The 27,766-nt window shown below is 40.5% G+C and overlaps 1 protein-coding gene across 1 annotated transcript; it reads right to left on the bottom strand.

The window, feature by feature from the left end:
* Positions 1-1,665: 1,665 nt before the first annotated feature.
* LOC135510967 (cytosolic phospholipase A2 zeta-like) lies at positions 1,666-27,766 on the bottom strand. The gene is made up of 20 exons (XM_064932331.1): positions 27,664-27,766; positions 25,628-25,700; positions 25,305-25,441; positions 24,348-24,482; positions 24,217-24,257; positions 17,787-17,829; positions 15,950-16,004; positions 15,273-15,412; positions 15,064-15,171; positions 14,905-14,939; positions 9,448-9,586; positions 9,034-9,170; positions 8,480-8,702; positions 6,961-7,078; positions 6,537-6,674; positions 4,633-4,740; positions 3,365-3,544; positions 3,018-3,187; positions 2,664-2,850; positions 1,666-2,347 (listed from the first exon to the last, which is right to left on the bottom strand). Exons 1-20 carry the CDS (start codon positions 27,670-27,672, stop codon positions 2,127-2,129), a joined length of 2,397 nt encoding a protein of 798 aa, XP_064788403.1. The 5' UTR covers positions 27,673-27,766; the 3' UTR covers positions 1,666-2,126.

Raw genomic sequence — 27,766 nt, 5'->3', positions numbered from 1 at the left:
GTAGGTTGTCTCATCGTTGTTGGTAATCAAGCCTACTACTGTTGTGTCGTCTGCAAACTTGAAGATTCAGTTGGAGGTGTGCATGGCCACGCAGTCATGGGTGAACAGGGAGTACAGGAGGGGGCTGAGGATGCACCCTTGTGGGACCTCAGTGTTGAGGATCAGCAAAGTGGAGATGTTGTTTCCCATCCTCACCACCTGGGGGCAGCCCATCAGGAAGTCCACGACCCAATTGCACAGTGCGGGGTTGAGACCCAGGGCCTCAAGCTTAATGATGAGCTTGGAGGGTCCTATGGTGTTGAATGCTGAGCTATAGTCAATGACCAGTATTCTTACATATGTGTTCCTCTTGTCCAGATGGGATAGGGCAGTATGCAGTGTGATAGCGATTGCATCGTCTGTGGACCTATTGGGGCGGTAAGAAAATTGGAGTGGATCTAGGGTGACAGGTAAGGTGTTGGTGATATGATCCTTGACTAGTCTCTCAAAGCACTTCATGATGACCGAAGTGAGTGCTACGGGGCGATCGTCATTTTGTTCAGTTACCTTTGCCTTCTTGAGTACAGGAAAAATGGTGGCCATATTGAAGCATGTGGGGACAGCAGACTGAGATAGCGAGAGATTGAATATGTCTGTAAACACACGAGCCAGCTGGTCTGCGCATGCTCTGAGGATGAGACACGGTATGCCGTCTGGGCCGGCAGCCTTGGGAGGGTTAACACGTTTAAAATGTCTTACTCACGTCGGCCACGGAGAAGGAGAGCCCACAGTCCTTGGTAGCGGGTCGTGTCAGTGGCACTGTATTGTCCTCAATGCGGGCAAAGAAGGTGTTTAGCTTGTCTGGAAGCAAGACGTCAGTGTCCGTGATTTGGCTGATTTTCCTTTTGTCATCCGTGATTGTCTGTAGACCCTGCCACATACGTCTCGTTTCTGAGCCGTTGAATTGTCTCTATGCTGACATTTCGCTTGTTTGATTGGCTTGCGGAGGGAATCTCAATTCAATCCGTTTATTTAGGTAATTTATTTTTTCATCCTCTGGACCTTGACTAAGTATCAGCAATGTCACAAGCATAGGCCATCATGTGTTCTCACATCACCAGAGAATTGCATTTTACCACCTGCACCACTTTTAAGGAATTAACCTCTAAAGTTAGGTCAATAGCAAAAGCATTTGAAAATCTGGAGTGCTGAAAATATACATTTTCCATCAAGTCTATAGTTGCATTATGATGAGTTGTGTACAATTTCTATTCAATCCTTTAGATACAATGCTGTATGCTGGACCCAGTGCCATTAACACAATCTAATTCCCATATTATGAGTCTCAAGACAGAGCTTGGATTGTGAAGTTATTTCCAATGAGCCTGCTCTCTGTCTTTACCACCAAACACATAATGTTGAGAAGTCTCATTTGCTCTGGGACAGATGCCAAGCTTTCTATCATTTCGAAAGACGCCTGTGTTAAAGAACCACTTTGTAAACATTTATTTTTCCTGTGAGTGATGCTTTGGTGTGACACTTATTTGACAGTGTTTTGAAGGTGTACTCTGTGAGAATCTCGAAGCATTATTGTGTGTGTGCAATTAGCCAATTTAAGAGTAACCATTACTAACTTGTGAAAATAGCAATTCAAAGAGTTACTCTATAAACGAGGAATGCATTAACTCAAATCAACTAATAGATTTATTAGTCATGAATGAATTAACTTTCAAACAACAACAGTATACATTGAAGACATGGTACATAATAAAGCAGAGTAAATTACTATCAAGAAATACGATTTAACGTGGTTACATGTGTCTCCAGAATAACCTCCAAGAGAGAAAATACTATGTGTGTATAAACACACGAGTTCTGTGCTAAAATGAACTCAACAAGATACAATTCATAATATGAAACATACAGTAAGGTTCATAAAGGTAGAATGTAAAAAAAAACAACCCACGAGCTCGGAAACAAGAACTCAAAGTTACAACAAAATGCATTCTCCCCTTTAAACCTTTAGAAACACGGCTTAGGACGCACCACCAAGACATTGCGGTTAGAGTGGCTCCTCTAAATCTGCTCTGTATGCATGTTGTTCTCTCTCTTCCTCCATGGAGGGGCCCCTGTCAATGATAGGAGTGCTACTCATGGTGGTCTTCCACAGGCACCTTCCTTTCAAGGACCTTCCCGAGAGCCTGGAGGATCCTCTCCTTGTTGTTCTGGATGTTGTATGAGGTAAGGTCGGTCAGTGCTCGGAAGTCCTTTGCTGTGTAGGTGAGATGTTTAGTGAGGTAGGGGGAGCTGCTTGAGCTAATGTCAACATCCCCTGCCTTCCTCTCCTCCTCACCCTTACGTGCCACACCTTCAGAATGAGAACACAACAATACTGTCAGCCTTAAACATTAAACGAACAAACATCAAACTATAGTTTAACTAACAATATCAACAAAGTGCAATACAATCCAGTCCAATACAATACAGTACGATACAAAGGTTTATGCCAATGATTTTTGGCCCTGATCTCTAAAGCACACAACATTGAAAATTGACAGAATATTGATTTGATTGACAGGCACAGGGCGAATGGCATATTGACAGCTTGAGCCATTAGCTAGCTACAGTAGGTCATTGACTACCTCTGCTTCTTTTACAATTATGATAATCTTGACAGTGCTTACCAGGGGCCTTGAACTCTTTGAATGAGATGTTGACTAAAGGGAAGTGAAGGACTATGGGAGCCTTGGGGTTTTCCTCATCCTCAAAGACGTAGAGCTCTTTCAGGGGCTGTCCCTCCAGGCTGCTGAAGTCAATGCGTGGGAAGGGGATGCTGTGGTCTTTGCAGTAAACCTCAGTCCTCTTTAGGACCTGGTAGATCGATTAAAGAGATGTCAGTCAGACATTTCAAACACTGTGTATGGCAGTTACAAGTTATATGCACGTTCTGGCCTAGTGTGTGTGTCCAAACCTAAGCGAAATACGGATCGAGCAAATTAAGTTCACTCTTGTATTATTCATAAACTCAACCCATTTACTTTGAATTGGTCCTCACACCACGAATAGTTGAGGGACATGATGATATCAACACCCCTCTCTGGTCTTAAGACAGGGGGACAGCCTGTGTTGATGGAGAACCCAGAGTCCGCCAGGTAGAGTGTGGGGTCCGCTGGAGTCAGTCTGTTGGGGAAGGCATCTGGATGCATATCTGCAGCAAGATTGGGAGAAAAACTTCACAAACATAATCTGAATCTACATGCATTAATAATACAATGCATAAATAGACTGCTGGTGCCACACACACACACACTGTATAACAGTGTTTGAGTAAATCCATGTTGAATTTGGATTAACAGCAATAGTTTGGGTGGTTCATGAGTGGCACCTTTCCAGGATGTAAAGTTGCTGTTGTCATTGTAGTTCCGGTGCAGGAAGAACCCACGCATGAAGTTGTAGATCTGAGTGATGACTGGCCGGCTGGTAAAGAAGCTGGTCAGCGCTGAGGCAGTGTTAGTGATAGGCTTGAAGTGGTAGGTGTCCAGGGTGGTTGGTTCATTGTCAAATTCTTTAGAGGAAGAAGCGGAGTGGTGTCAAACAACTCAAACATTGCCACACAGAGTTTATTGTGAGTTTGGCAGAGCAGTATGTTAGCTGCAGCAGTAAAATAAATAACCGAGACACTTAACATAGCTCTCCAGTCAGTTTTAGAATGGGTGACTAGCAATAGGCTGGTGCTAATATATATACAAAACCAAAAGCATCATTTTTGGGAAAAAATCACTTGCTCAACGCTAAACCTCGTTTAGATCAATTATTGAATAATGTGGCTATTGAGCAAATTGAGGAAACTAAACTGCCTGGTGTAACCCTAGATAGCAAGCTGTCATGGTCAAAACAGACTCAATGGTTGCGAAAATGGGAAGAGGTCTGCCCTTGATAGGGCGTTGCTCTGCCTTCTTGACGTCTCAGTAGACCAGACAGGTCCTTCAAGCCCTAGTTGTGTCGCACCTGGATTACTGCTCAGCTGTGTGGTCATGTGCGGCAAAGAAGGACATAGGTCAATTGCAGTTGGTCCAGAACAAAGCAGCACGTATCGCATTTAGATGTACATGGAGGGAAAGTGTCAGTAACATGCTTGTCAGTCTCTCCTGGCTCAAAGTTGAGGAGCAATTGACCGCATCACTATTGATCTTTGTGCGAGGTATTGGTGTGTTGAAGGTACCGGACTGTCTGTTCAAGCAGTGGGCACACAGTTCAGACTCTCATCGGTACAGCACAAGACAAGCAACCAGAAGAGTCTTCATAGTCCCCAGGTCCCGAACAGAGGCTGGGAAACGCACAGTATGAAATAGAGCCATTACATGGAACACTCTGCGACCCCAGGTAACTCAAGCCAGTAATAAAATCAGTTTCAAAAACAGATAAAAGAACACCTCACTGCACAAAGACAGAGCAATTTGCACTGCACTATATATTATACATAATATTGTGTGTATGTACTGTAGGCTATTTGTGACATATTTCAGTCCTTGACTAATAATGTTCTGTATTATGTATTATGTTATGTGGACACCAAGAAGAGTAGCTAATACTTATTCAGTGGCTAATGGGGATCCTAATAAATACAAAATACCAAATAAACATGTTAGAGACCTATTTTGTTGATTTCTTCCCCCAGCCATGTGCTCCAGGATGTCTGACCTCCAGTTGCAAAGTCCCAAAGCTGGGTCAGGTTAAGAGAGAAGACACTGCTCCAAAGACCTGTCAACACAGAGGCAAAGGTGCCCACACTGTAGAAAGTATTGCATTTACATATAAATCCATAGATCATTAGTAGCAGGTATATTGTGACATACAGTACAGTAGAAGTCGGAAGTTTACATACACTTAGGTTGGAGTCATTAAAACTCGTTTTTCAACCACTCCACAAATGTCTTGTTAACAAACTATAGTTTTGCCAAGTCGGTTAGGACATCTACTTTGTGCATGACACAAGTAATTTTTCCAACAATTGTAACTGAATCACAATTCCAATGGGTCAGAAGTTTACATACACTAAGTTGACTGTGCCTTTAAACAGCTTGGAAAATTCCAGAAAATGATGTCATGGCTTTAGAAGCTTCTGATAGGCTAATTGACATTATTTGAGTCAATTGGAGGTGTACCTGTGGATGTATTTCAAGGCCTACCTTCAAACTCAGTGCCTCTTTGCTTGACGTCATTAGAAAACCAAAGGAAATCAGCCAAGACCTCAGAAAAAAAACTGTAGACCTCCACAAGTCTAGTTCATCCTTGCGAGCAATTTCCAAATGCCTGAAGGTACCACGTTCATAAGGAAAACAATAGTACACAAGTATAAACACCATGGGACCACGTAGCCATCATACAGCTCAGGAAGGAGACGCGTTCTGTCTCCTAGAGAGGAACATACTTTGGTGTGAAAAGTGCAAATCAAGAACAACAGCAAAGGACCAGAACAACAGCAAAGGACCTTGTGAAGATGCTGGAGGAAACAGCTACAAAAGTATCTATATCCACAGTAAAACGAGTCCTATATTGACATAACCTGAAAGGCCTCTCAGCAAAGAAGAAGACACTGCTCCAAAACTGCAATTGCACATGGGGACAAAGATCATACTTTTTGGCGAAATGTCCTTTGGTATGATGAAACAAAAATAGAACTGTTTGGCCATAATGACCATCGTTATGTTCGGAGGAAAAAGGGGGAGGCTTGCAAGCCGAAGAACGCCATCCCAACCATGAAGCACGGGGGTGGCAGCATCATGTTGTGGGGGTGCTTTGCTGCAGGAGGGACTGGTGCACTTCACAAAATAGATGGCAACATGAGGCAGGAAAATGGTTGGGATATATATTGAAGCAACATCTCAAGACATCAGTCAGGAAGTAAAAGCTTGGTGACAAATGGGTCTTCCAAATGGACAATGACCCCAGGCATACTTCCAAAGTTGTGGACAACAAAGTCAAGCTATTGGAGTGGCTATCACAAAGCCCTGACCTCAATCCTATAGAAAATTTGTGGGCAGAACTGAAAAAGCGTGTGGAGGCCTACAAACCTGACTCCTTTACACCAGCTCTATCAGGAGGAATGGGCCAAAATTCACCCAACTTATTGTGGGAAGCTTGTAGAAGGCTACACAAAGCATTGGACCCAAGTTAAACAATTTAAAGGCAATGCTACCAAATACTAATTGAGTGTATGTAAACTTCTGACCCACTGGGAATGTGATGAAAGAAATAAAAGCTGAAAAAAATCACTCTCTCTACTATTATTCTGACATTTCACATTCTTAAAATAAAGTGGTGATCCTAACTGACCTAAGACATGGAATTTTTACTGGGATTAAATGTCAGGAATTGTGAATAACTGAGTTTAAATGTATTTGGCTAAGGTGTATGTAAACGTCCAATTTCAACTGTGTCTGTCTGTCTGTCTGTCTGTCTGTCTGTCTGTCTGTCTGTCTGTCTGTCTGTCTGTCTGTCTGTCTGTCTGTCTGTGTGAAACGCATGCACACACACACAAGTAAGTGTTCTCTCACCAAGCAGAGAGGCGATACATATCTCTGGATGTTTCTTGACCAGGTGACCAAGGTAGAATTCACTCCCAAAGTCCTCCGCATGGACATAGGCCCCATACTTTGGGAAGCCCACCTCATATGGTGTGAACTCACACCACTCTAAAAGGATAGGAATAGAAAGATAAACAAATTGTTCTGTTATTATTACATTTATAGGTCATTTATACTGCAACTGCTATTTTCAATCGGTTGTAAGGCATTTTATCTATGTCTTGCTTCCCACTACAAAAACGTTTTAGTGTGTAACTGGATACATAAGGATATGTAAATAACATAAGTTAACACCATCAAAATGGTGTTACAATATTCCTTGCTTCAACATGTGGACCATTGTTTGGGTTTCATTAAAATACATATCAAACATAAGTTGCTCGAACAGCTTTACCAAAATCTGTTGTGGTGCCTTTCCCTCCGTCCTTCAGGTTGACAGCAGTACAGATGGGTAAAGGGTTCTGGCCCTCTGATACTGCCTTCTGCTGGTCAGACAGGGTACTGGTTTTCTTCTACAAACCCCACAGGAGAAATCAATTATTTACACAGTATGTACAACACTAATGTGGGGCGCTGTGTTGAAGCCACCGTGCCTCCATCTTGGCACTCTCTAACCATTATAAACCATATTTTGGAAGCTATAGAAATGCATTTATTAATTTCTACATTTTTGCCATCTTTATTCTATTCTGAAAGGGATGTTTGTATCCTAGATGGTGGTTGGTTGATAGCAGGGAGTTAAAGCACCACAATCCCCACATTCCATGGGTAGTGACAGATAGACAGGCTGAAGTGGCTGACTGAGCACAGAGCAAGGCTTGCTGTGACATCAGAGAGACCTGGTGATAAACACTCCCAGACCCACAGTGTGGAGTGTGAGAGACTTGACTGAGAAAGCAGGTTGCCAGCCAGCCCTGCTCCATTCAAATAGAGAGCTGCCTCCCTATAATTAAGAATATCTAGATCGGCACACAGTTACAAAGTTTAATACTAGGTTGGGTACATCTCATCCAATCTACTATTTAAGTGAAGAGCCAATTCTGCCCCTCTGTTTTTTTTCTGATTTGGTGGCTCATTTCTTTAGCGGGTGTAACAAATAGTCATGTCAGTCATGCTTTGTTTTGACAGAATTGATTTACCCATGTTTCTGGATCTGCTCGATCCTATAGTCATTTTATTGTGTTCCGTGTCTACCAGCAATCATTCTGTTATTTGATTATTCTCATTTAATCAGATTAATCTCTGGTAAACTCTAGCAATCAGAATAGGCTGAAGACAGAGGTTGGTTCTTGGTTGATTGAGTTCTCACCAATGATTTATATATACACTAGATGACGGACAGGGGGGGCGCTGTGTTGATACCACCGTGCCTCCATCTTGGTACTCCCCCACCGTAGTAAAAAAGTGCTTTGGAAGCTATATAATGCATTTATTAATGTCTACATTTGTTTTTACTACATTATTATTTCACAGACACCTTAATGCATACTTTGACATTATATTATGTGAGCTAAACATACATTTTCCTTAAAGTATATGTTATATGTTACTGTACCCACCACACAAAAAAAAACTTAAATACATGTAATTCTGTCCTTGAAACATTTAATTGAAATACTTTAGAATTCCATTCATTCCCATTGAGGACTGCTCCTACTGGGGAGTACCAAAATGGCCAACTGATGGCTTATATACATCATTGGGAGAAATCAATCTGTCAAATACGCTGCTGTAACCAAATTCACAAAACACATTATGTAAAGTATCATAACTCAGTGTGAAAGACATAATAGTGTGTCTGTAGTAAAAACATCTCATAGTTTCAATGTAATTATTGGCGACACTTCTTCCGATTGCAGTGTGATTAGTACAGTGTGTATTGTAAAGTATGAGTGTACAGTAGGCTGCTGTACCTTTCCATGAAGGCAGTGCTCAATGACTAGACCCCACATGTCTATGAGTGACACCATATGTCCCTCCTTCTCTTTCTCTGCCATCTGGTGTTTGTAGTACAGCAGCTTCTCAGTGGTGAAGGCACTGAGGATACTCTTGGTGATTTCCTCCTCCATAGCCGAGATGGACTCATCCATATCACGCTGTGACCAATCTGCTTCCTGATACAGGGTGGCTAAGGCCCTGTTGAACAGGAATGTGTTATGTCACTTACTGTAAGTAGGAGTCTCAGTAGTATAAACTTAGTAAGTGAAGACAGGTTACAGTAGAGATTACAGGCTAAAAATACCTGTGAGCCAGAACTGTCTGAGCTCATAAGGAAATTCAAAGTGACAAATGTTATTTGTTCGTTTTTGTTTGTTTGTTAGTGTTTGTTTGTTTGTTTGTTTGTTTGTTTGTTCGTTCATTCATTCATTCATTCATTCATTCATGCATTAATTAATTAATTAATTAATTAATTCAGCTTATAGTATACTGCAGATTTAATTGCGATGGAGATAAATGCCATGCTCACCATGTGGAGCCTGACACACCAGTGATGTAGCTCACAGCGTCCAGTAGGCCCAGTCTCTGTAGCCCCTTCAGACTGCCATACAGGCCGGTCATTGCTCTGGTCCCTCCCCCTGAGCCAACCACAGCTACAACAGGCAACTGGGGGAAGAAAGACAAACAACATCTCTGGTTGGATCTTCCATCTGTCAGTCAATCTGTTTTAACACATTCTGTTGAGACTTGTTTCGTAATGTCAGTGGATGACATCTGCACATCACAGTAGAAATTAACAATTTCCCCACAACAATGAGACTGAAAAAAGGCAAACAAATTTGGTCAGCATCAATATTCAGTCTCCATTAGTGTTGAAATTATGGCTGATAAGCAGCAATTAGTGTGGTGTGTAAATTAGTGCATAAAAATCATCACCATGTACCTTTTTAGGGTCAGGGGGAGAGGTGAGGCCCAACTCCTTTCGTAAGGCCTGACCCACTAGCACCTTTCTCTTATTCAGGAATTCTTTTTCCTCCGGAGGGATGTCAAAATCAAGACGAACCCCAAATTCAATGTCTGGGCTGTGGATTTACAGAGGCCATACAATAAACCCACCCACCCACGCACAAACCCACGCACGAACCCACGCACGCACGCACGCACACACGCACACACACACACACACACACACACACACACACACACACACACACACACACACACACACACACACACACACACACACACATCTAACACATTAATAACAACTAAATACGCCACGTGTTTGCATACTTCTGAATGAAATGAAGAGTTTATTTCCATCTATATATCAACCAATTTTTTTGTGTGTTTTTTCATCAGAAATGATTGCTTATGGATACCTTCATGTGTAAAATATTACTGTTCTCAGATTTGTTATGAATAGATTTTAGATGTGTATGAAAATGTAGGTTTTTTTGCAAAGCGCTATCCATTGTTTAGTTGGAATGGAAGGTTTGCATCCTGTATATTTATTAGGATCAATGCACTCAATGTATGTCGCTCTGGATAAGAACATCTGCTAAATAATTAAAATGTCAAATGTAAATATTTTACATACATGTCTCATATTACTGTATTATATTATTATTATAAATATGTATAAACAGTACCAGTCAAAAGTTTGGACATACCTCCTCATTCGAGGGTTTTTTTCTTATTTTTTACTTTTATCTATATTGTAGAATAGTGAAGACATCAAAAATATGAAATATCACATATGGAGTCATGTAGTAACCAAAAAAGTGTTAAACAAATCAAAATATATTTTAGATTCTTCAAAGTAGCCACCTGCCTTGATGACAGCTTTGCACACTCTTGGCATTCTCTCAACCAGCTTCACCTGGAATTGTTTCCTTCAGTCTTGAAGGAGTTCCCATATATGCTGACCACTTGTTGGCTGCTTTTCCATCACTCTGTGGTCCAACTCATTCCAAACCATCTCAATTGGGTTGAGGTGAGGTGATTGTGGAGGCCAGGTCATCTGATGCATGCACTCCATCACTCTCCTTCTTAGTCAAATAGCCTTTACACAGTCTGGAGGTGTGTTTTGGATCATTGTCCTATTGAAAAACAAATGATAGTCCCACTAAGCACAAACCAGATGGGATAGCATATCGCTGCAGAATGCTGTGGTAGCCATGCTGGTTACGTGTGCCTTGAATTCTAAAGAAATCATTGACAGTGTCACCAGCAATGCACCCCCACACCATCACACCTCCTCCTCCATGCTTTACGGTGGGAACCACACATGCGGAGATCATCCGTTCACCGACTCTGTGTCTCACAATGACACAGCGGTTCGAACCAAAAATCTAAAATTTAGACTCATCAGACCAAAGGACAGATTTCCACCGGTCTAAGTCCTTTGCTCGTGTTTCTTGGCCCAGTCAAGTCTCTTCTTCTTATTGGTGTCCTTTAGTAGTGGTTTCTTTGCAGCAATTTGACCATGAAGGCCTGTTTCATGCAGTCTCTACTGAACAGTTGATGTTGAGATATGTCTGTTACTTGAACTCTGTGAAGCGTTTTTTTGGTCTGCAATTTCTGAGGCTGGTAGCTCCAAGGAACTAATTGTCTGCAGCAGATGTAACTCTGGGTCTTCCTTTCCTGTGGCGGTTCTCACGAGAGCCAGTTTCATCATAGCGCTTCATGGTTTTTGCAATTGCACTTGCGTTGAAGAAACGTTCAAAGTTCTTGAAATGTTCCAGATTGATTAACCTTAATGTCTTAAAGTAATGATAGACTGTCATTTATCTTTGCTTATTTGAGCTGTTCTTGCCATAATAAGGACTTGATCTTTTACCAATTAGGGCTATCTTCTGTATACCGGCCGTACCTTGTCACAACACAACTGATTGGCTCAAACACATTAAGAGGGAAATAAATGTACTTTTAACAAGGCACACCTGTTAATTGAAATAAATTCCAGGTGACTACCTGATGAAGCTGGTTGACAGAATGTCAAGAGTGTGCAAAGCTGTCATCAAGGCAAAGGGTGGCTTCTTTGAAGATTCTCAAATATAAAATATATTTAGATTTTTTTTAACACCTTTTTGGTTACTACATGATTCTATATGTGTTATTTCAGAGTTTTTATGTCTTTACTATTATTCTACAATGTAGAAAATAGTAAAAAAATGAAGAAAACCCCTTGAATGAGTAGCTGTGTCCAAACTCTTGACTGGTACTGTATATACACTGCTCAAAAAAATAAAGGGAACACTAAAATAACACATCCTAGATCTGAATGAATGAAATATTCTTATTAAATACTTATTTCTTTACATGGTTGAATGTGCTGACAACAAAATCACACAAAAAGTATCAATGGAAATCAAATTGATCAACCCATGGAGGTCTGGATTTGGAGTCATCTCGGTACCTAATGGCAGTCAGGCTACCTCTGGCGAGCACATGGAGGGCTGTGCGGCCCCCAAAGAAATGCCACCCCACACCATGACTGACACACCGCCAAACCGGTCATACTGGAGGATGTTGCAGGCAGCAGAACGTTCTCCACGGCGTCTCCAGACTCTGTCACGTTTGTCACATGTGCTCAGTGTGAACCTGCTTTCATCTGTGAAGAGCACAGGGTGCCAGTGGTGAATTTGCCAATCTTGGTGTTCTCTGGCAAATGCCAAACGTCCTGCACGGTGTCGGGCTGTAAGCACAACCCCCACCTGTGGACACCGGGCCCTCATACCACCCTCATGGAGTCTGTTTCTGACCGTTTGAGCAGACACATGCACATTTGTGGCCTGCTGGAGGTCATTTTTCACAGGGCTTTGGCAGTGCTCCTCCTGCTCCTCCTTGCACAAAGGCGGAGGTAGCGGTCCTGCTGCTGGGTTGTTGCCCTCCTACGGCCTCCTCCACATCTCCTGATGTACTGGCCTGTCTCCTGGTAGTGCTTCCATGCTCTGGACACTACGCTGACAGACACAGCAAACCTTCTTGCCACAGCTCGTATTGATGTGCCATCCTGGATGAGCTGCACTACCTGAGCCACTTGTGTGGCTTGTAGACTCCGTCTCATGCTACCACTAGAGTGAAAGCGCCGCCAGCATTCAAAAGTGACCAAAACATCAGCCAGGAAGCATAGGAACTGAGAAGTTGTCTGTGGTCACCACCTGCAGAACCACTCCTTTATTGGGGTTGTCTTGCTAATTGCCTATAATTTCCACCTGTTGTCTATTCCATTTGTACAACAGCATGTGAAATTTATTTTCAATCAGTGTTGCTTCCTAAGTGGACAGTTTGATTTCACAGAAGTGTGATTGACTTGGAGTTACATTGTGTTGTTTAAGTGTTCCCTTAATTTTTTTGAGCAGTGTATACAGTGCCTTGCGAAAGTATTCGGCCCCCTTGAACTTTGCGATCTTTTGCCACATTTCAGGCTTCAAACATAAAGATATAAAACTGTATTTTTTTGTGAAGAATCAACAACAAGTGGGACACAATCATGAAGTGGAACGACATTTATTGGATATTTCAAACTTTTTTAACAAATCAAAAACTGAAAAATTGGGCGTGCAAAATTATTCAGCCCCTTTACTTTCAGTGTAGCAAACTCTCTCCAGAAGTTCAGTGAGGATCTCTGAATGATCCAATGTTGACCTAAATGACTAATGATGATAAATACAATCCACCTGTATGTAATCAAGTCACCATATAAATGCACCTGCACTGTGATAGTCTCAGAGGTCCGTTAAAAGCGCAGAGAGCATCATGAAGAACAAGGAACACACCAGGCCGGTCCGAGATACTTTTGTGAAGAAGTTTAAAGCCGGATTTGGATACAAAAAGATTTCCCAAGCTTTAAACATCCCAAGGAGCACTGTTCAAGCAATAATATTGAAATGGAAGGAGTATCTGACCACTGCAAATCTACCAAGATCTGGCCGTCCCTCTAAACTTTCAGCTCATACAAGGAGAAGACTGATCAGAGATGCAGCCAAGAGGCCCATGATCACTCTGGATGAACTGCAGAGATCTACAGCTGAGGTGGGAGACTGTCCATAGGACAACAATCAGTCGTATATTGCACAAATCTGGCCTTTATGGAAGAGTGGCAAGAAGAAAGCCATTTCTTAAAGATATCCATAAAAAGTGTTGTTTAAAGTTTGCCACAAGCCACCTGGGAGACACACCAAACATGTGGAAGAAGGTGCTCTGGTCAGATGAAACCAAAATTGAACTTTTTGGAAACAATGCAAAACGTTATGTTTGGTGTAAAAGCATCACAGCTCATCACCCTGAACACACCCTATCCCCACTGTCAAACATGGTGGTGGCAGCATCATGGTTTGGGCCTGTTTTTCTTCAGCAGGGACAGGGAAGATGGTTAAAATTGATGGGAAGATGGATGGAGCCAAATACAGGACCATTCTGGAAGAAAACCTGCTGGAGTCTGCAAAAGACCTGAGACTGGAACGGAGAGTTGTCTTCCAACAAGACAATGATCCAAAACATAAAGCAAAATCTACAATGGAATGGTTCAAAAATAAACATATCCAGGTGTTAGAATGGCCAAGTCAAAGTCCAGACCTGAATTCAATCGAGAATCTATGGAAAGAACTGAAAACTGCTGTTCACAAATGCTTTCCATCCAACCTCACTGAGCTCGAGCTGTTTTGCAAGGAGGAATGGGAAAAAAATTCAGTCTCTCGATGTGCAAAACTGATAGAGACATACCCCAAGCGACTTACAGCTGTAATCGCAGCAAAAGGTGGCGCTACAAAGTATTAACTTAAGGGGGCTGAATAATTTTGCACGCCCAGTTTTTCAGTTTTTGATTTGTTAAATTTTTTGAAATATCCAATAAATGTCGTTCCACTTCATGATTGTGTCCCACTTGTTGTTGATTCTTCACAAAAAAATACAGTTTTATATCTTTATGTTTGAATCCTGAAATGTGGCAAAAGGTCGCAAAGTTCAAGGGGGCCGAATACTTTCGCAAGGCACTGTATATACTCCCAAGTGGCGCAGCGGTCTCAGGCACAGCATTGCAATGCTAGAGGCGTTGCTACAGACCTTAGTTCGATCCAGGGCTGAATCACAACCGGTTGTAGCTGTACTACTTATTTCTCTGTAACTAAGGAAGATATATAGCATTTGGCAAAAAAACATGATTTATTTGTCTCTCTGAAATGAAACCGTCAAGTGAAAGATATTTAACAAATACACGCTTGTCATTGAACAATGCCATGACATGATTAGATCGTGAAAAAATGTACCAATTTTTTTCATAATTTCTTTAAACAATACAAGCTATTTTAATATTTCTGAAAATGGATATATAGCGTTTTGGAAAGAAACTCTTCAAATACTGATGGTTTGTTTCATAAAAAGGAAAGCACTTTACCAGTCCTCTGTTCTCAAATGTAGATCCACCATGTCCTGTGAAGGGGGAGTGTCCATGTAAATAATATGGGCTTTATAAACATTGTTCATCAATAAGCTTTCTTTGGCACTTTATACATACACTAGAAGGGTGCAAAGACTTAAATTAGGTCTACTGTACCTTTCCCACAGGTAAAGATACTTTGAAATCATTACTGGCTGGAAGTTGCAGGAGTGGAACAGTAGATAAGCCAGTGATATTTGGATCTTCTACCTCACCCAATTTATCCTGGGGATACAAAAAATAGGATTGTGGAATTAAAAAAATCATATGGAACTTGTATAAAGATATGGAAGATATTGGTCAAGTAAAGGATCAGTTAACCGCACCCTCACGCAAAGCTCTGTCTCCAGGTCTCTGTTGATGTAGTAGCGCAGAGTTTTGGTCAGGTTGGATGTTTTTTGAGGAGCAAGAATCTTATGCTCTTCTGGAAAGGCCCCACTCATTTTCAGGACCACATTCTGCTCCACTAGAACAATAACAACATAGATGTGTTTTCTCAGTTCCGTGATCTATGATCTCAGTTCAGTGATCAGTGATCTATGAATATCCTGTGTAGACCGGTCTGATTATGCATAGACAGACAGACAGACAGACAGACAGACAGACAGACAGACAGACAGAATGCATACATACATTGGGAGGTATTTAGAGAATAAGTGGCCCCTCCACTAGAACTATAACAACATAGATAATACATACATTGCAAGCAACTTTGCAGCAGGGGCAGTCTTTAGACTGATAGAACTTTCCTGGTTTAGGAAGAATGCAAATAGTAGTAAAAGAGTGGACATCCCCCAGGCAAAACTAGTTCAAACCAGATACTGATGACTCATGATGATATTCCAAGCAACTTTGCAGCGGGGGCAGTCTTTAGACTGATAGAACTTTCTTCTTTAATTTTGCAAACATTTTATGGGTCAAGTAAAGGCCAAACTATGTTCAACAGGCACTTGGAGAAATAAGCAGACCTGATACAGTAGATAATCATTTGAATGATACTCACTGGCAGTGGTCATCAGCTTTTCTACATTCACATCCACAGTAGAGAATGGGGAGGCCTAGGACAAAGTATACTACAATAAACAGCATATAGAATTACCTTCTGTTCGTGGGTGTGAATTATTTGCTTTAATTTTGTACAGCATTACATTACACATACAGTTCCTTCAGATGGTATTCACACCCCTTAATTTATTGTACAATTTGTTGTGCTACAAATTGGGATTAAAATTAATTTAATTGTATTTTTTTTTTTTTTTTACGATCTACACCAAATACTCTGTAATGTCACAATGGAAGAAAAATAAAGTTTTTAAAGATTTATGAAACAATAAAACACTAACATATCTTGATTAAATAAGTGTTGAAGTCCCTGAGTCAAAACATGTTAGAATCACTTTTGGCAGTGATTACAGCTGTGAGTCTTTCTGGGTAAGTCTCTAAGAGCTTTGCACACCTGGATTGTACAATATTTGCCTATTATTATTTTTTAAACTCTTCAAGCTCTGTCAAGTTGGTTATTGATTATTGCTAGACAGCCATTTTCAAGTCTTGCCATAGATTTTCAAGCCGATTTAAGTCAAAACTGTAATGAGGCCACATTCAAGCAACTCCAGTGTACTGTATATTTGGCCTTGAGTTTAAAGTTTTTGTCCTGCTGAAATGTGAATTTGTCTCCCAGTGTCTGTTGGAAAGCAGACTGTACTTGATTTCCTCTAGTATCTTCCCTGTGGTCAGCTTCCGTTTCTTTTCATGCCCCCAAAAAACTCTCTAGTCCTTGCTGATGACAAGTATATCCATAACATGCTTGAAAATATGAATGTGTTTTGATGTGTTTGACCAAACATAATGCTTTGTATTCAGGACAAAAAGTTTTGCCACACTTTAGTGCATTATTGCAAACAGGGTGGAGGTTTAAGAATAGTTTAATTATGTACACTGTATTCTTTTCACCCCGTCATTTAGGTTCGTTTTGTGGAGTAACTAAAATGTTGTTGATTCATCCTCAGTTTTCTCCCATCACAGTCATTAAACTGTTTTAAAATCACCATTGGCCTCATGATGAAATCCCTGAGCGGTTTCCTTACTCTCTGGCAACTGAGTTAGGAAGGACGCCTGTACATTTGTAGTGACTGGGTGTGTTGATACACCATCCAAAGCATAATAATAACTTCACCATGCTCAAACTCATATTTATTGTCTGCTTTTTCAAATGTTTTACCCATCCATTAATAGATTACCTTCTATGTGACGCATTAGAAAACCTCCCTGGACTTTGTGGTTGAATCTGCGCTTCAAATTCACTACTTGACTGAAGGACCTTAAAGATAATTGCATGTGTGGGGTATAGAGATGGGGAAATATTTCAATAACCATGTTAACCACCTTTATTGCACATAGAGTGAGTCCATGCAACTTATTCAATAACCATGTTAACCACCTTTATTGCACATAGAGTGAGTCCATGCAACTTATTATGTGACTTGTTAAGCTAAGTTACATTTTTTCTCCTGAACTTATTTAGGCTTGCCATAACAAAAGGGTTGAATACTTATTGACTCAAGACAATTCAACTTTTCATTTTTTATTATTTTGTCAAAATTGTGGGGCATTGTGGGGTATAGTGTGTAGATCAGTGGCACAAAACCTCAATTTAATCCATTTTAAAATTCAGGCTGTAACACAACAAAATGTGGAAAAAGGGGTGTGAATAATTTGTTGGTTCTTATAGCACATTGCTATGTCCTGTCATTATTGACCTCATCATTATCCATCTCTGACCATCCTTGTGATGTTGACTTTGCCTTAGAATGATCAGCAAACCAAATGAATGCCCTTACCACGAGTACACCATTAGAGAGATACTCGCCAGCAGACTCTTTACTGCAAACAGGGAACACAAGAAACAAACTTTTTTCAGTCATTGAAGTAGTTCCCTTACAAAAAATGTGTTTAAAGCAGCAATCCTTAATTGAAACATTAACAAAGTGTTCTCCCCTCCAGTTTCGGTAAAAAGCTGAGGGATGGGGCTGAAGAATTGCAACCACTCTCAAATCCATAGACTACAGGTGTCACGACCGTCAGAAGAAATGGACCAAAGTGCAGCGTGGTCAGCGTACATTACTTTTTTTCTGATGTCGCCAACAAAAACAATAAACAATACCACACGACCCGTGAAGCTTAAGCGAGCTATAGTGCCACTAACAAACTCAACTTCCCACAATCACAACAGGGAAAAAAGGCTGTCCCAAGTATTATTCCCAATCAGAGACAACGATAGACTGCTGTCCCTGATTGAGAACCATACCCAGCCAAAACAAAAAAATACAAAAAAACATAGAAAACAGAACATAGAATGCCCACCCAAATCACACCCTGACCAAACCAAAATAGAGGCATCAAAAAGGCTCTCTCAGGTCAGGGCGTGACAACAGGGTTCCCCAATAAGCAGCCCGCTGTCCAAATTCGGCACACGGGTGATTTTATTTGTTTTGTATTCATTTTGTTGTCGGATATAAAAGACTGCAAAATCCCAAGTAATAGAGAGGCATGTTTGTTTGTATCCCAATGTAATTAAAGTTTGAAATTAGGTCAGTAGGTCAGAAGTTTACATACACTAAGTTGACTGTGCCTTTAAACAGCTTGGAAAATTCCAGAAAATTATGTCATGGCTTGAGAAGCTTCTGGTAGGCTAATTGACATCATTTGAGTCAATTGGAGGTGTACCTGTGGATGTATTTCAAGGCCTACTTTCAAACTCAGTGCCTCTTTGCTTGACATCATTAGCAAATCAAAAGAAATCAGCCAAGACCTCAGAAAGAAACTGTAGACCTCCACAAGTCTGGTTCATCCTTGGGAGCAATTTCCAAACGCCTGAAGGTACCACGTTCATCTATACAAACAATAGTACGCAAGTATTAACACCATAGGACCACGCAGCCTTCATTCCGCTCTGGAAGGAGACGCATTCTGTCTCCTAGAGATGAACGTACTTTGGTGCGAAAAGTGCAAATTAATCCCAGAACAACAGCAAAGGACCTTGTGAAGATGCTGGAGGAAACAGGTACAAAAGTATCTATATCCACAGTAAAACGAGTCCTGTATTGACATAACCTGAAAGGCTTCTCAGCAAAGAAGAAGCCACTGCTCCAAAACCACCATAAAAACAGACTACGGTTTGCAACTGCACATGGGGACAAAGATTTTACTTTTTGGAGGAATGTCCTCTCGTCTGATGAAACAAAAATAGAACTGTTTGGCCATAATGACCATCATTATGTTTGGAGGAAATAGGGGGAGGCTTGCCGAAGAACACCAATACAACCGTGAAGCACGGGGGTGGCAGCATCATGTTGTGGTGGTGCTTTGCTGCAGGAGGGACTGGTGCACTTCATAAAATAGATGGCATCATGAGGGATGAAAATTATGAGGCAGGAAAATTATCTATGTAGATAGAAGCAACATCTCAAGACATCAGCAAATGGGTCTTCCAAATGGACAATGACCCCAAGCATAATTCCAAAGTTGTGGCAAAATGGCTTAAGAACAACAAAGTATTGGAGTGGCCATCACAAAGCCCTGACCTCAATCCTATAGGAAATGTGTGGTCAGAACTGAAAAAGCATGTGCGAGCAAGGAGTCCTACAAACCTGACTGTGTTACACCAGCTCTGTCAGGAGGAATGGGCCAAAATTCACCCAACTTATTGTGGGAAGCTTGTGGAAGGCTACCTGAAACATTTGACCCAAGTTAAACAATTTAAAGGCATTGCTACCAAATAGTAATTGAGTATATGTAAACTTCTGACCCACTGGGAATGTGATGAAAGAAATAAAAGCTGAAATAAATCATTCTCTTGACTATTACTTTGACATTTCATCATAAAATATTCCAAAAATTCATAAAATAAAGTGGTGATCCTAACTGACCTAAGACAGGGAATTTTTACGAAGATTAAATGTCAGGAATTGTGAAAACTGAGTTTAAATGTAATTGGCTAAGGTGTATGTAAACTTCCGACTTCAACTGTAATTGGGGACCCCTCGATTACAAGGACTGACCATCCATGACATAATAAATAGTTGTAACAATGCCTTTAGGCTACACAGAGCTTGTTTACATTTACTTTGTTTACAAACATTGGAGACAGGTAGCCTAGCGCAGGGGTCTTCAACCTTTTATTGCATTAGAGCTCCTTTAAAAAAATGAAACATGTCACAAGCTCGTCATTTCTTTCTAACTTTCAAATAGGCACATTCTTCTCCTCTCACCTGCAACTCTGCCTCGGGTCCTTATTGTACAATAGAAAGTAGTGAAGTAGTAGTGTTGTAGTGTTTTCTGTCAATATACCTGGTAAAATAATTTTCACGCAAATTCTATTTAATATTTTCCCAAATTATGTTCTCAGTTTTACTTTTCAGTCTTAAAATTACAATTGTTCATAGAGAAACAATGACATTGGATGTTGTCATTGCAGCATGTCAATGCTTAAAACATATATTTGTTTTAATTGGTCTGGAAGAAATTTTGACTTTTGAGTGTATTTCATCTTTAATTGTGCATCTGGCCCTTTAATTGAACATCTAGCACTTGAGGAATGTAAGATGTCCCGGTCTAGAGATGGTTCTGTACTACAGCTGGTCATGGCAAAGTTTTCAAATAACAAATAATAGATACAAATGATATACTTTACTTACTCATGATATACTTCTGACAGGAAAGCCTACTTTACAATTAACATTTAATATAAAGGTTTTGGGGAAAGTATTTCTGTCAACCCACAAGGAGGTTATCACATCCACTGGCTACACATGGGAGTGATAAACAAGCGCGGCACAGAGGGGCAATATTGCAGGAAATGAATTGGCTTTTTAAGCCAATAGTGGCTAACCAGGTGTGGGATAATGTCAATGTTGAGTTGATTAGATAGTCGCTAGGAGATATTTGTAAGATTTGTTTATGACAGTTTACGGTGGAACTAGGGCTGTGGCAGTCACAAAATATTGTGAGCCGGTGATTGTCACATAAATAACTGTTGGTCTCATGGTAATTGACAGTTAATTAACATAAACACATTTAGCATCTCCTGGCTTCCACTGCCTCTGATGAATATCTACATTTTAAAAAGTCTAATAAATTAATGTAATATAGCCTACACTTCACAGTAAATCTATTATTTACTTTAGACAGGTTTACTTTAGACAGATGCACAATGAAGAAAATGTAGCCTATTTCAGAAGACCAGAATATCATACTCTGAGTTGTCCTTACGTTAGGTCCTGATCTGGTTACATCAAATGGCTGTGGGCTACACTAGTTCATATAGCAGACAAGATTTGCTTAGAATTCCGTGGCATTATTTTATAGTATGAAGAATTCAATTGAACAAAGCTGAATAAAATAGAAAGGATATTTTCTCCAAACGATTTTGGGTAGTGTGCACATGCGGCTATGTTGAGCCGTTAATTAACAAATAAATAGATATTTACTATATAAACATTGGTCTATATGTTTTGATTTTTAAGAAATTGTAAGGCTGCATGATGCAACTCTAATGATGATTTGAAAAAAGTAACTTGAAAGGCATGAGCTCAGTTTTTTTGGCGCAGGCTGTACACACTTCATCAGTCTCTCATTCACAATTTGACAAGCACTTGATAATGCCTAGAATTTCGCGGTGGCATCCCTTTTCTGTGGCCATAATGCACCCTAAAAGAATCCATGCCTTTTGCAGCCAGTGGAGGTTGTGCCCTTTTCCCTGAGGGGTGTGCACTCAGAATCACCTCTCACTCATATGGCTCTCCATCAATTGATTGGGTCTTTCTGACAGGTTACAAGTGAAGGCAGACACATCGGGGACGCAACTGTGGGCATCCTTATCCAATTCTGAGGTGCATATTGAAGATATTGGAAGAACTGTCATAATTTACTTTTCATCAGCCGAGAAGATAAGTAGGCCTAACAAACAGCAAAAGCACTAGCCTATGTCAATCTACTATCTCCCATAGTACGAATGTCTATTCTGTGCAATAAATAAATATTCCAAACATAGTCTGGGACAGTTGTGGGATGCGATAATTCTCAAATTAATATAACCACTAGCATCAAAACATTTTTTTTAACACGATGTCACTGACGCAGCAGATCAGAACGTTTAGCTTAAAATGTTGAGAAGCTATTTGGATATTATAAGCGTAGGAATGAGCACATGGTAGTAGGCTATCAGCCGAATGTTCCATTAGCAGAAAACACCATTATCAAAAGTGACCATAAATGCAATTATGCATGTAATGCTTTAATTATAAAGGCGCATTTTTATGGTGAAAATGATTTTCCCCAAACTTGAAACTCAGGCGCTGTTTATGTAAGCCAGTTAGGCTCTAAACCCATTGTAAAGCAAATTAATGTGCTTAATTTATTTGGCCACTTTAGTTGTGATACAAACCTTATCAAAACATACTGTATAGGCCTGTGGGCTAGGCTACATGAGGTGTGCAACTATGATTAGAAAAAGACGCAGAAAAAGGCATTGTTTCTTATTCTAGGCATCATTCACAAGTGATACTATATAATTCACAAGTGATAGGCTAATATTGTCACCTCATCAGACTATTCTTGATTTAATCTTGTTTTTACATATACTAAATAATATATGTGTGAATTTTTATTTATTTAGAATGGACCATTATCATGCACCTGTATCGAAACAGGGGCAGCAGGAAAAAATATATGTAATTGATGAACTTAAATAGCGAATGGAGGACGCTGTTCCCGTGGTTCATTTTCATGCCAGCCAGGTTGGCTATACTCTTGTTGTAAGTATAAACAAAGTGCTTAAAATTAGGAAAGTTGAGAAATAAATATAACCTCAGCAAAAAAAGAAACGTCCCTTTTTCAGGACCCTGTCTTTCAAAGTTAATTCGTAAAAATCCAACTAACTTCACAGATCTTTAATGTAAAGTGTTTAAACACTTTCTTCTTCAATGAACCATTAACAATTAATGAACATGCACCTGTGGAACGGTCGTAAAAACACTAACAGTTACAGACGGTAGGCAATTAAGGTCACAGTTATGAAAACTTAGGACACTAAAGAGGCCTTTCTACTGACTCTGAAAAACACCCAAAGATGCCCAGGGTCCCTGCTCATCTGCGTGAACGTGCTCATCTGCGTGAAGATGCCTAAAACAGCACTACAGGGAGACAGGACGGACAGCTGATCCTCCTCGCAGTGGCAGACCACGTGTACCAACATCTGCACAGGATCAAGTACATCCGAACATCACACCTGTGGGACAGGTACAGGATGGCAACAACAACTGCCTAACTTACACCAGGAACGCACAATCCCTTCATCGGTGCTCAGACTATCCGCAATAGGCCGAGAGAGGCTGGACTGAGGGCTTGTAGGCCTGTTGAAAGGCAGGTCCTCACCAGACATCACCGGGAAACAACGTTGCCTATGGGCACAAACCCACCGTCACTGGACCAGACAGGACTGTCAAAAAGTGCTCTTCACTGACGAGCCGCGGTTTTGTCTCACCAGGGGTGATGGTTGGATTCGCATTTATCTCAACAGGTTTTTACCTTGTCGGCTCTGGGATCTCAATCCCAGAGTGCTGAGTACCAGGCAGTTAGCAGGTTTGTAGGCTACTAATGACCAGCAGCATCAGAGCTTGGAGAAGCCTAATTACAGTGACTAAACGGTCACATGGAATTTGACTGCCTTCATGACGGTCACTGCAACAGCCCTGGGTCGAACACCTGAAAATACTTTTAGAATTGTTTGGAGGCACACCACTGGCCTTGCAGTTAAGAGCGGCAGGTAAACTAGTGGTTAAGAGTGGCAGGTAACCTAGAGGTTAAGAGCTTTGGGCAAATATCCTAAAGGTTGCTGGTTCGAATCCCTGAGCCAACAAAGTGAAAAGTCTGTCGATGTGCTCTTCAGCAAGGAACTTCACCCTAATTGCTGTGGATAAGAGTGTCTGCTAAATGAATAATTGTTTTCTTACATGTGAAACTGCAAATTTGATTTTTACTATCACATTTGGAGAAACAATCACAATGGAAAGTTTTTCACATAAGAAACTGTAAATGAGATTGTTTTTCACCTGTGAACTTGCAATTCCATAGGTGAAATTTAAGCTCAACATGTGAAAACAGCTATTTCACTTGTGCTTTTTTGTAAGGGTTGTTACAACAAAACGTTTCATCATCTTCTGCTTTGATAGCGGTCCCCACAATGGCATGGATGTCAAAGTTGACACTCACCTCTCCAGCAACTCAAACTCAACCCACAATTCATCTTTGGTCTGAAATAGAGAGGAGGCATAGGAGACTAAGGATGTGATTCATTAATTACATATTGTAGTTATATTCCTTAGCGCTAGAACATGTCCTACCGGTTCACAGATGAAGGTCTTGGTCTCCTTCTTCCCAGGGATGAGGTTATTGATGTCAAACACTATGGTCGAGCACAGGTCATCGTCATTGCCAATGAAACTGTCCTCATCGTACACCTTCAACTCCACGATATTCTGAAAAGACAAGGGCATCTCTTTATCACAATTGGATGTACTGTATTTTGATTTACAGTATATGTTTGTTTACACATGCAAAACTAGTAAGTCTATAAACTCTCATTCTGGAATTTACTGGAATTTTCACACAAGATAACGCATTCCTTTTGCAATTCTAATCTGTTCCATGGCATGTGATATAACACGATAACTTATTATTTTCAATATACTTAAGGGGGAAAATGCATCCAAACTAGCTTTTCAGGTGTTTGTGAAAGCAAACGGGCTTGGGCTTGGGACCGATAAAAGTGACCCAAAAGAAACACTCTGGCGGAGTAACTTAGCTTTTAATAAATAAAAAAATTGTATTTAATTTTTTTGTTTAGTTTTTTACATTTACATCCCGTCCTGAATGTAAGCCATGGTGGAATCAGCCAGCGGGATTCATTTGCAGTCTGGACACAGAGGGGTGAACATCTCCTGCTCTGACTACAGCTGGGAGGGACTGCTGCGCGAGGACTGGGCCGCCTGTGAGTGCTTTGGGACAGGGCTGGGGCCCATGGCAGCACCCGCTGCTCGTTGAGAAGAGTAAGAACGGTACCTGCTTTCACCAAAAGTCTCCAATAACACCAGAAAAAGTTGCTAGATTTGTTCCCTAGATGCCTTTTTGAAAACATGTCTCTAGAGGGGTCTGAATACTCGCTAAATATAGCAACAAAGTCGCTAAGTTGGCACACTGCTGTCATTACACCCTATATGCAAAGACATATGTTTTAGGGACAGCATATCCCTCTGAGGTATATCTGCCTAGTGATTGGCATACTGTATGAGGGGGTTTACCTTGACGTGACTGTGGACCCTGAATTGGAAACTCTCATTCCACTCTGGGGTCTTGCTGTTGGGCACAGTTTTAGTACAGAGGGTCCTGGCAGACGCTGTGGGGAGACCTACAGTAACATAACAGTCGGACTCAGACCCTGCAAAACAAAACAAGACCGTTAGAAACTATTTTGTTCTTAAAAACAGATCAGAAATGAAATGCTTAAAGGGATAGTTCACTTTTTTTGTAAAATAAATAAATAAATCTTCAACTGAAATAATTGTCTGCTCTGATAATGAATTTAGAAATCTATGAAAAGTATATTGAAAACAATATGACTCACAATAATCATGAGAGCAGTTGTTTATTGCTCGGAGTACGGTAACTGTCAGGCTCTGGTAGGTCATACCCTCTCTCTAATAGGGGAGGCAAAAACATACATGGTTACAGAAATACAAACACATACTACATACTATATACATATTATGGACAAATGTTTTGAATGGTGTACAGATATCGGATCTCTTAAGTCACAATTTTTTTCCCTTGCGCATCAGGAAATTCAAATGAGCTTTGTGAAACCCACCTGTCTCTTTTCTCCATGCGGAAGCAGTCATTCAGACCAGCGGGTCTATCCATTGTCACATAATTGAAAGTGTGAAAACTGATAACAGGCTACTGTTTGTGTTTCCCTGACTGAGTTGATGAGCTGATTTGGGCCTTCAGAGGATATCTTAACGTTTCTAGCGAACCTAATTTTACGAATCAACTGTCAACATTTTGTTGAATTGTGGCCTGGGGTTCCCTCGATTGACAAGATTTAGTTACACATTTTAAATATGTACAGCCCAGGGATTATTTACCTCTAATCTTGATAAGAAATGACCATAGCATACACTTTTATTTTAGGCCATGGATGCGGATCCAACTTTTTGGAGATCTGTTGACTTAAAGATCCGGAGCTTCCCAAAGCTTCTGGGCGCGTGGATCATTCTCTATGCGTAGAGAACAGGCTACTCAGAAGAAGTACCCTATAGTGTTGTTTCGGATTAGCTAGCCTACAGTGATTTTTCAAAGTAGCCTACAGTGTTGTTTCTCAGTAGCCTACAGGGTTGTTTCAAAGCACCCTACAGTGTTGTTTCAAAGTAGTCTACAGCGTTGTTTCGAAGTAGCCTACTGTGTTGTTTCAAAGTAGTCTACAGCGTTGTTTCGAAGTAGCCTACTGTGTTGTTTCAAAGTAGTCTACAGCTTTGTTTTGAAGTAGCCTACAGGGTTGTTTCAAAGCACCCTACAGCGTTGTTTCAAAGTAGTCTACAGCGTTGTTTCGAAGTAGCCTACTGTGTTGTTTCGAAGTAGCCTACAGTGTTGTTTCGAAGTAGCCTACAGGGTTGTTTTGAATGGTGAGCAGATGATGTTAACAAACCATAGAATAGCCTACCTGTGTATTTTCAACGCTGTTGAGTGTTGACCACGTGAGAGAAAAATGTGGCGGTGTTACGTTATACTACTATGCTAAAATGTTTGATTCTGTTTTGTAGAATAATGTGATCATTATGGGCTCTTGCAGACACTGATTCAGCTTTAATCTAACTTTATTTAATTATCACCATTCTCTTGAGTGGCCTGTTCTCTATGCGTAAAGAATATAAAGAATATACAGATGCACAGAACATGAAGAAGGAAATAAATTCCACAAATTAACTTTTAACAAGACACACACACCTGCTAATTGAAATGCATTCCAGGTGACTACCTCATGAAGCTGGTTGACAGAATGCCAAGAGTGTGCAAAGCTGTCATCAAGGCAAAGGGTGGCTACTTTGAAGAATCTCAAACATAAAATATATTTAGATTTTTTTGAACAGGTTTTTCTTTACTACATGATTCCATATGTGTTATTTCATAGTTTTGATGTCTTCACTATTATTCTACAACGTAGAAAATAGTAAAAATAAAGAAAACCCTTGAATGAATAGGTGTGTACAAACTTTTGATACACATATATATATATATATATATATATATATATATATGATTTTTTTTCTCATAAAATGTTATTATTATTTTATTTAACTAGGCAAGTCAGTTAGAACAAATTCTTATTTACAATGACAGCCTAGAAACAGTGGGTTTAACTGCCTTGTTCAGGGGCAGAACAACAGAATTTTACCTCATCAGCTCAGGGATTCCATCGAGCAACCTTTCGGTTACTGGCCCAACGCTCTAACCACTAGGCTACCTGCCTCCCCAACTTGGGTGTCCAAACAAAATCACCCACGGGCCACTAGTTGAGTAACCCTTGGCCTGCACTGTCCTCATAAGTTCTCAGAAGATCTGTTGCATAAATATTCTAGCTACATATTTACAATAAAGAGGTACCTTCAACATGGTTAGTTAATGTTCCTCCTAGAGTAGGTTTGCAGAGAATTGAATGTCCTGTCAGCTGTCGGGTATCCTTCTCCCTGCAGAGTGGAAGGTATAA

Source organism: Oncorhynchus masou, chromosome 23 (genome assembly GCF_036934945.1).
Source record: "Oncorhynchus masou masou isolate Uvic2021 chromosome 23, UVic_Omas_1.1, whole genome shotgun sequence".
NCBI classification, from domain to species: Eukaryota; Metazoa; Chordata; class Actinopteri; order Salmoniformes; family Salmonidae; genus Oncorhynchus; species Oncorhynchus masou.
This window is presented reverse-complemented; position numbering and strand designations above follow the sequence as displayed.

Excerpts from the sequence above, each read along its gene's own strand:
- LOC135510967 (XM_064932331.1), bottom strand. Across the intron at positions 24,258-24,347 it reads AGACCTTCATCTGTGAACCG|ACCAAAGATGAATTGTGGGT; the intron begins GTAGGACATGTT and ends TCTCTATTTCAG. Across the intron at positions 7,079-8,479 it reads AGCACTGCCTTCATGGAAAG|AAGAAAACCAGTACCCTGTC; the intron begins GTACAGCAGCCT and ends TGGGGTTTGTAG.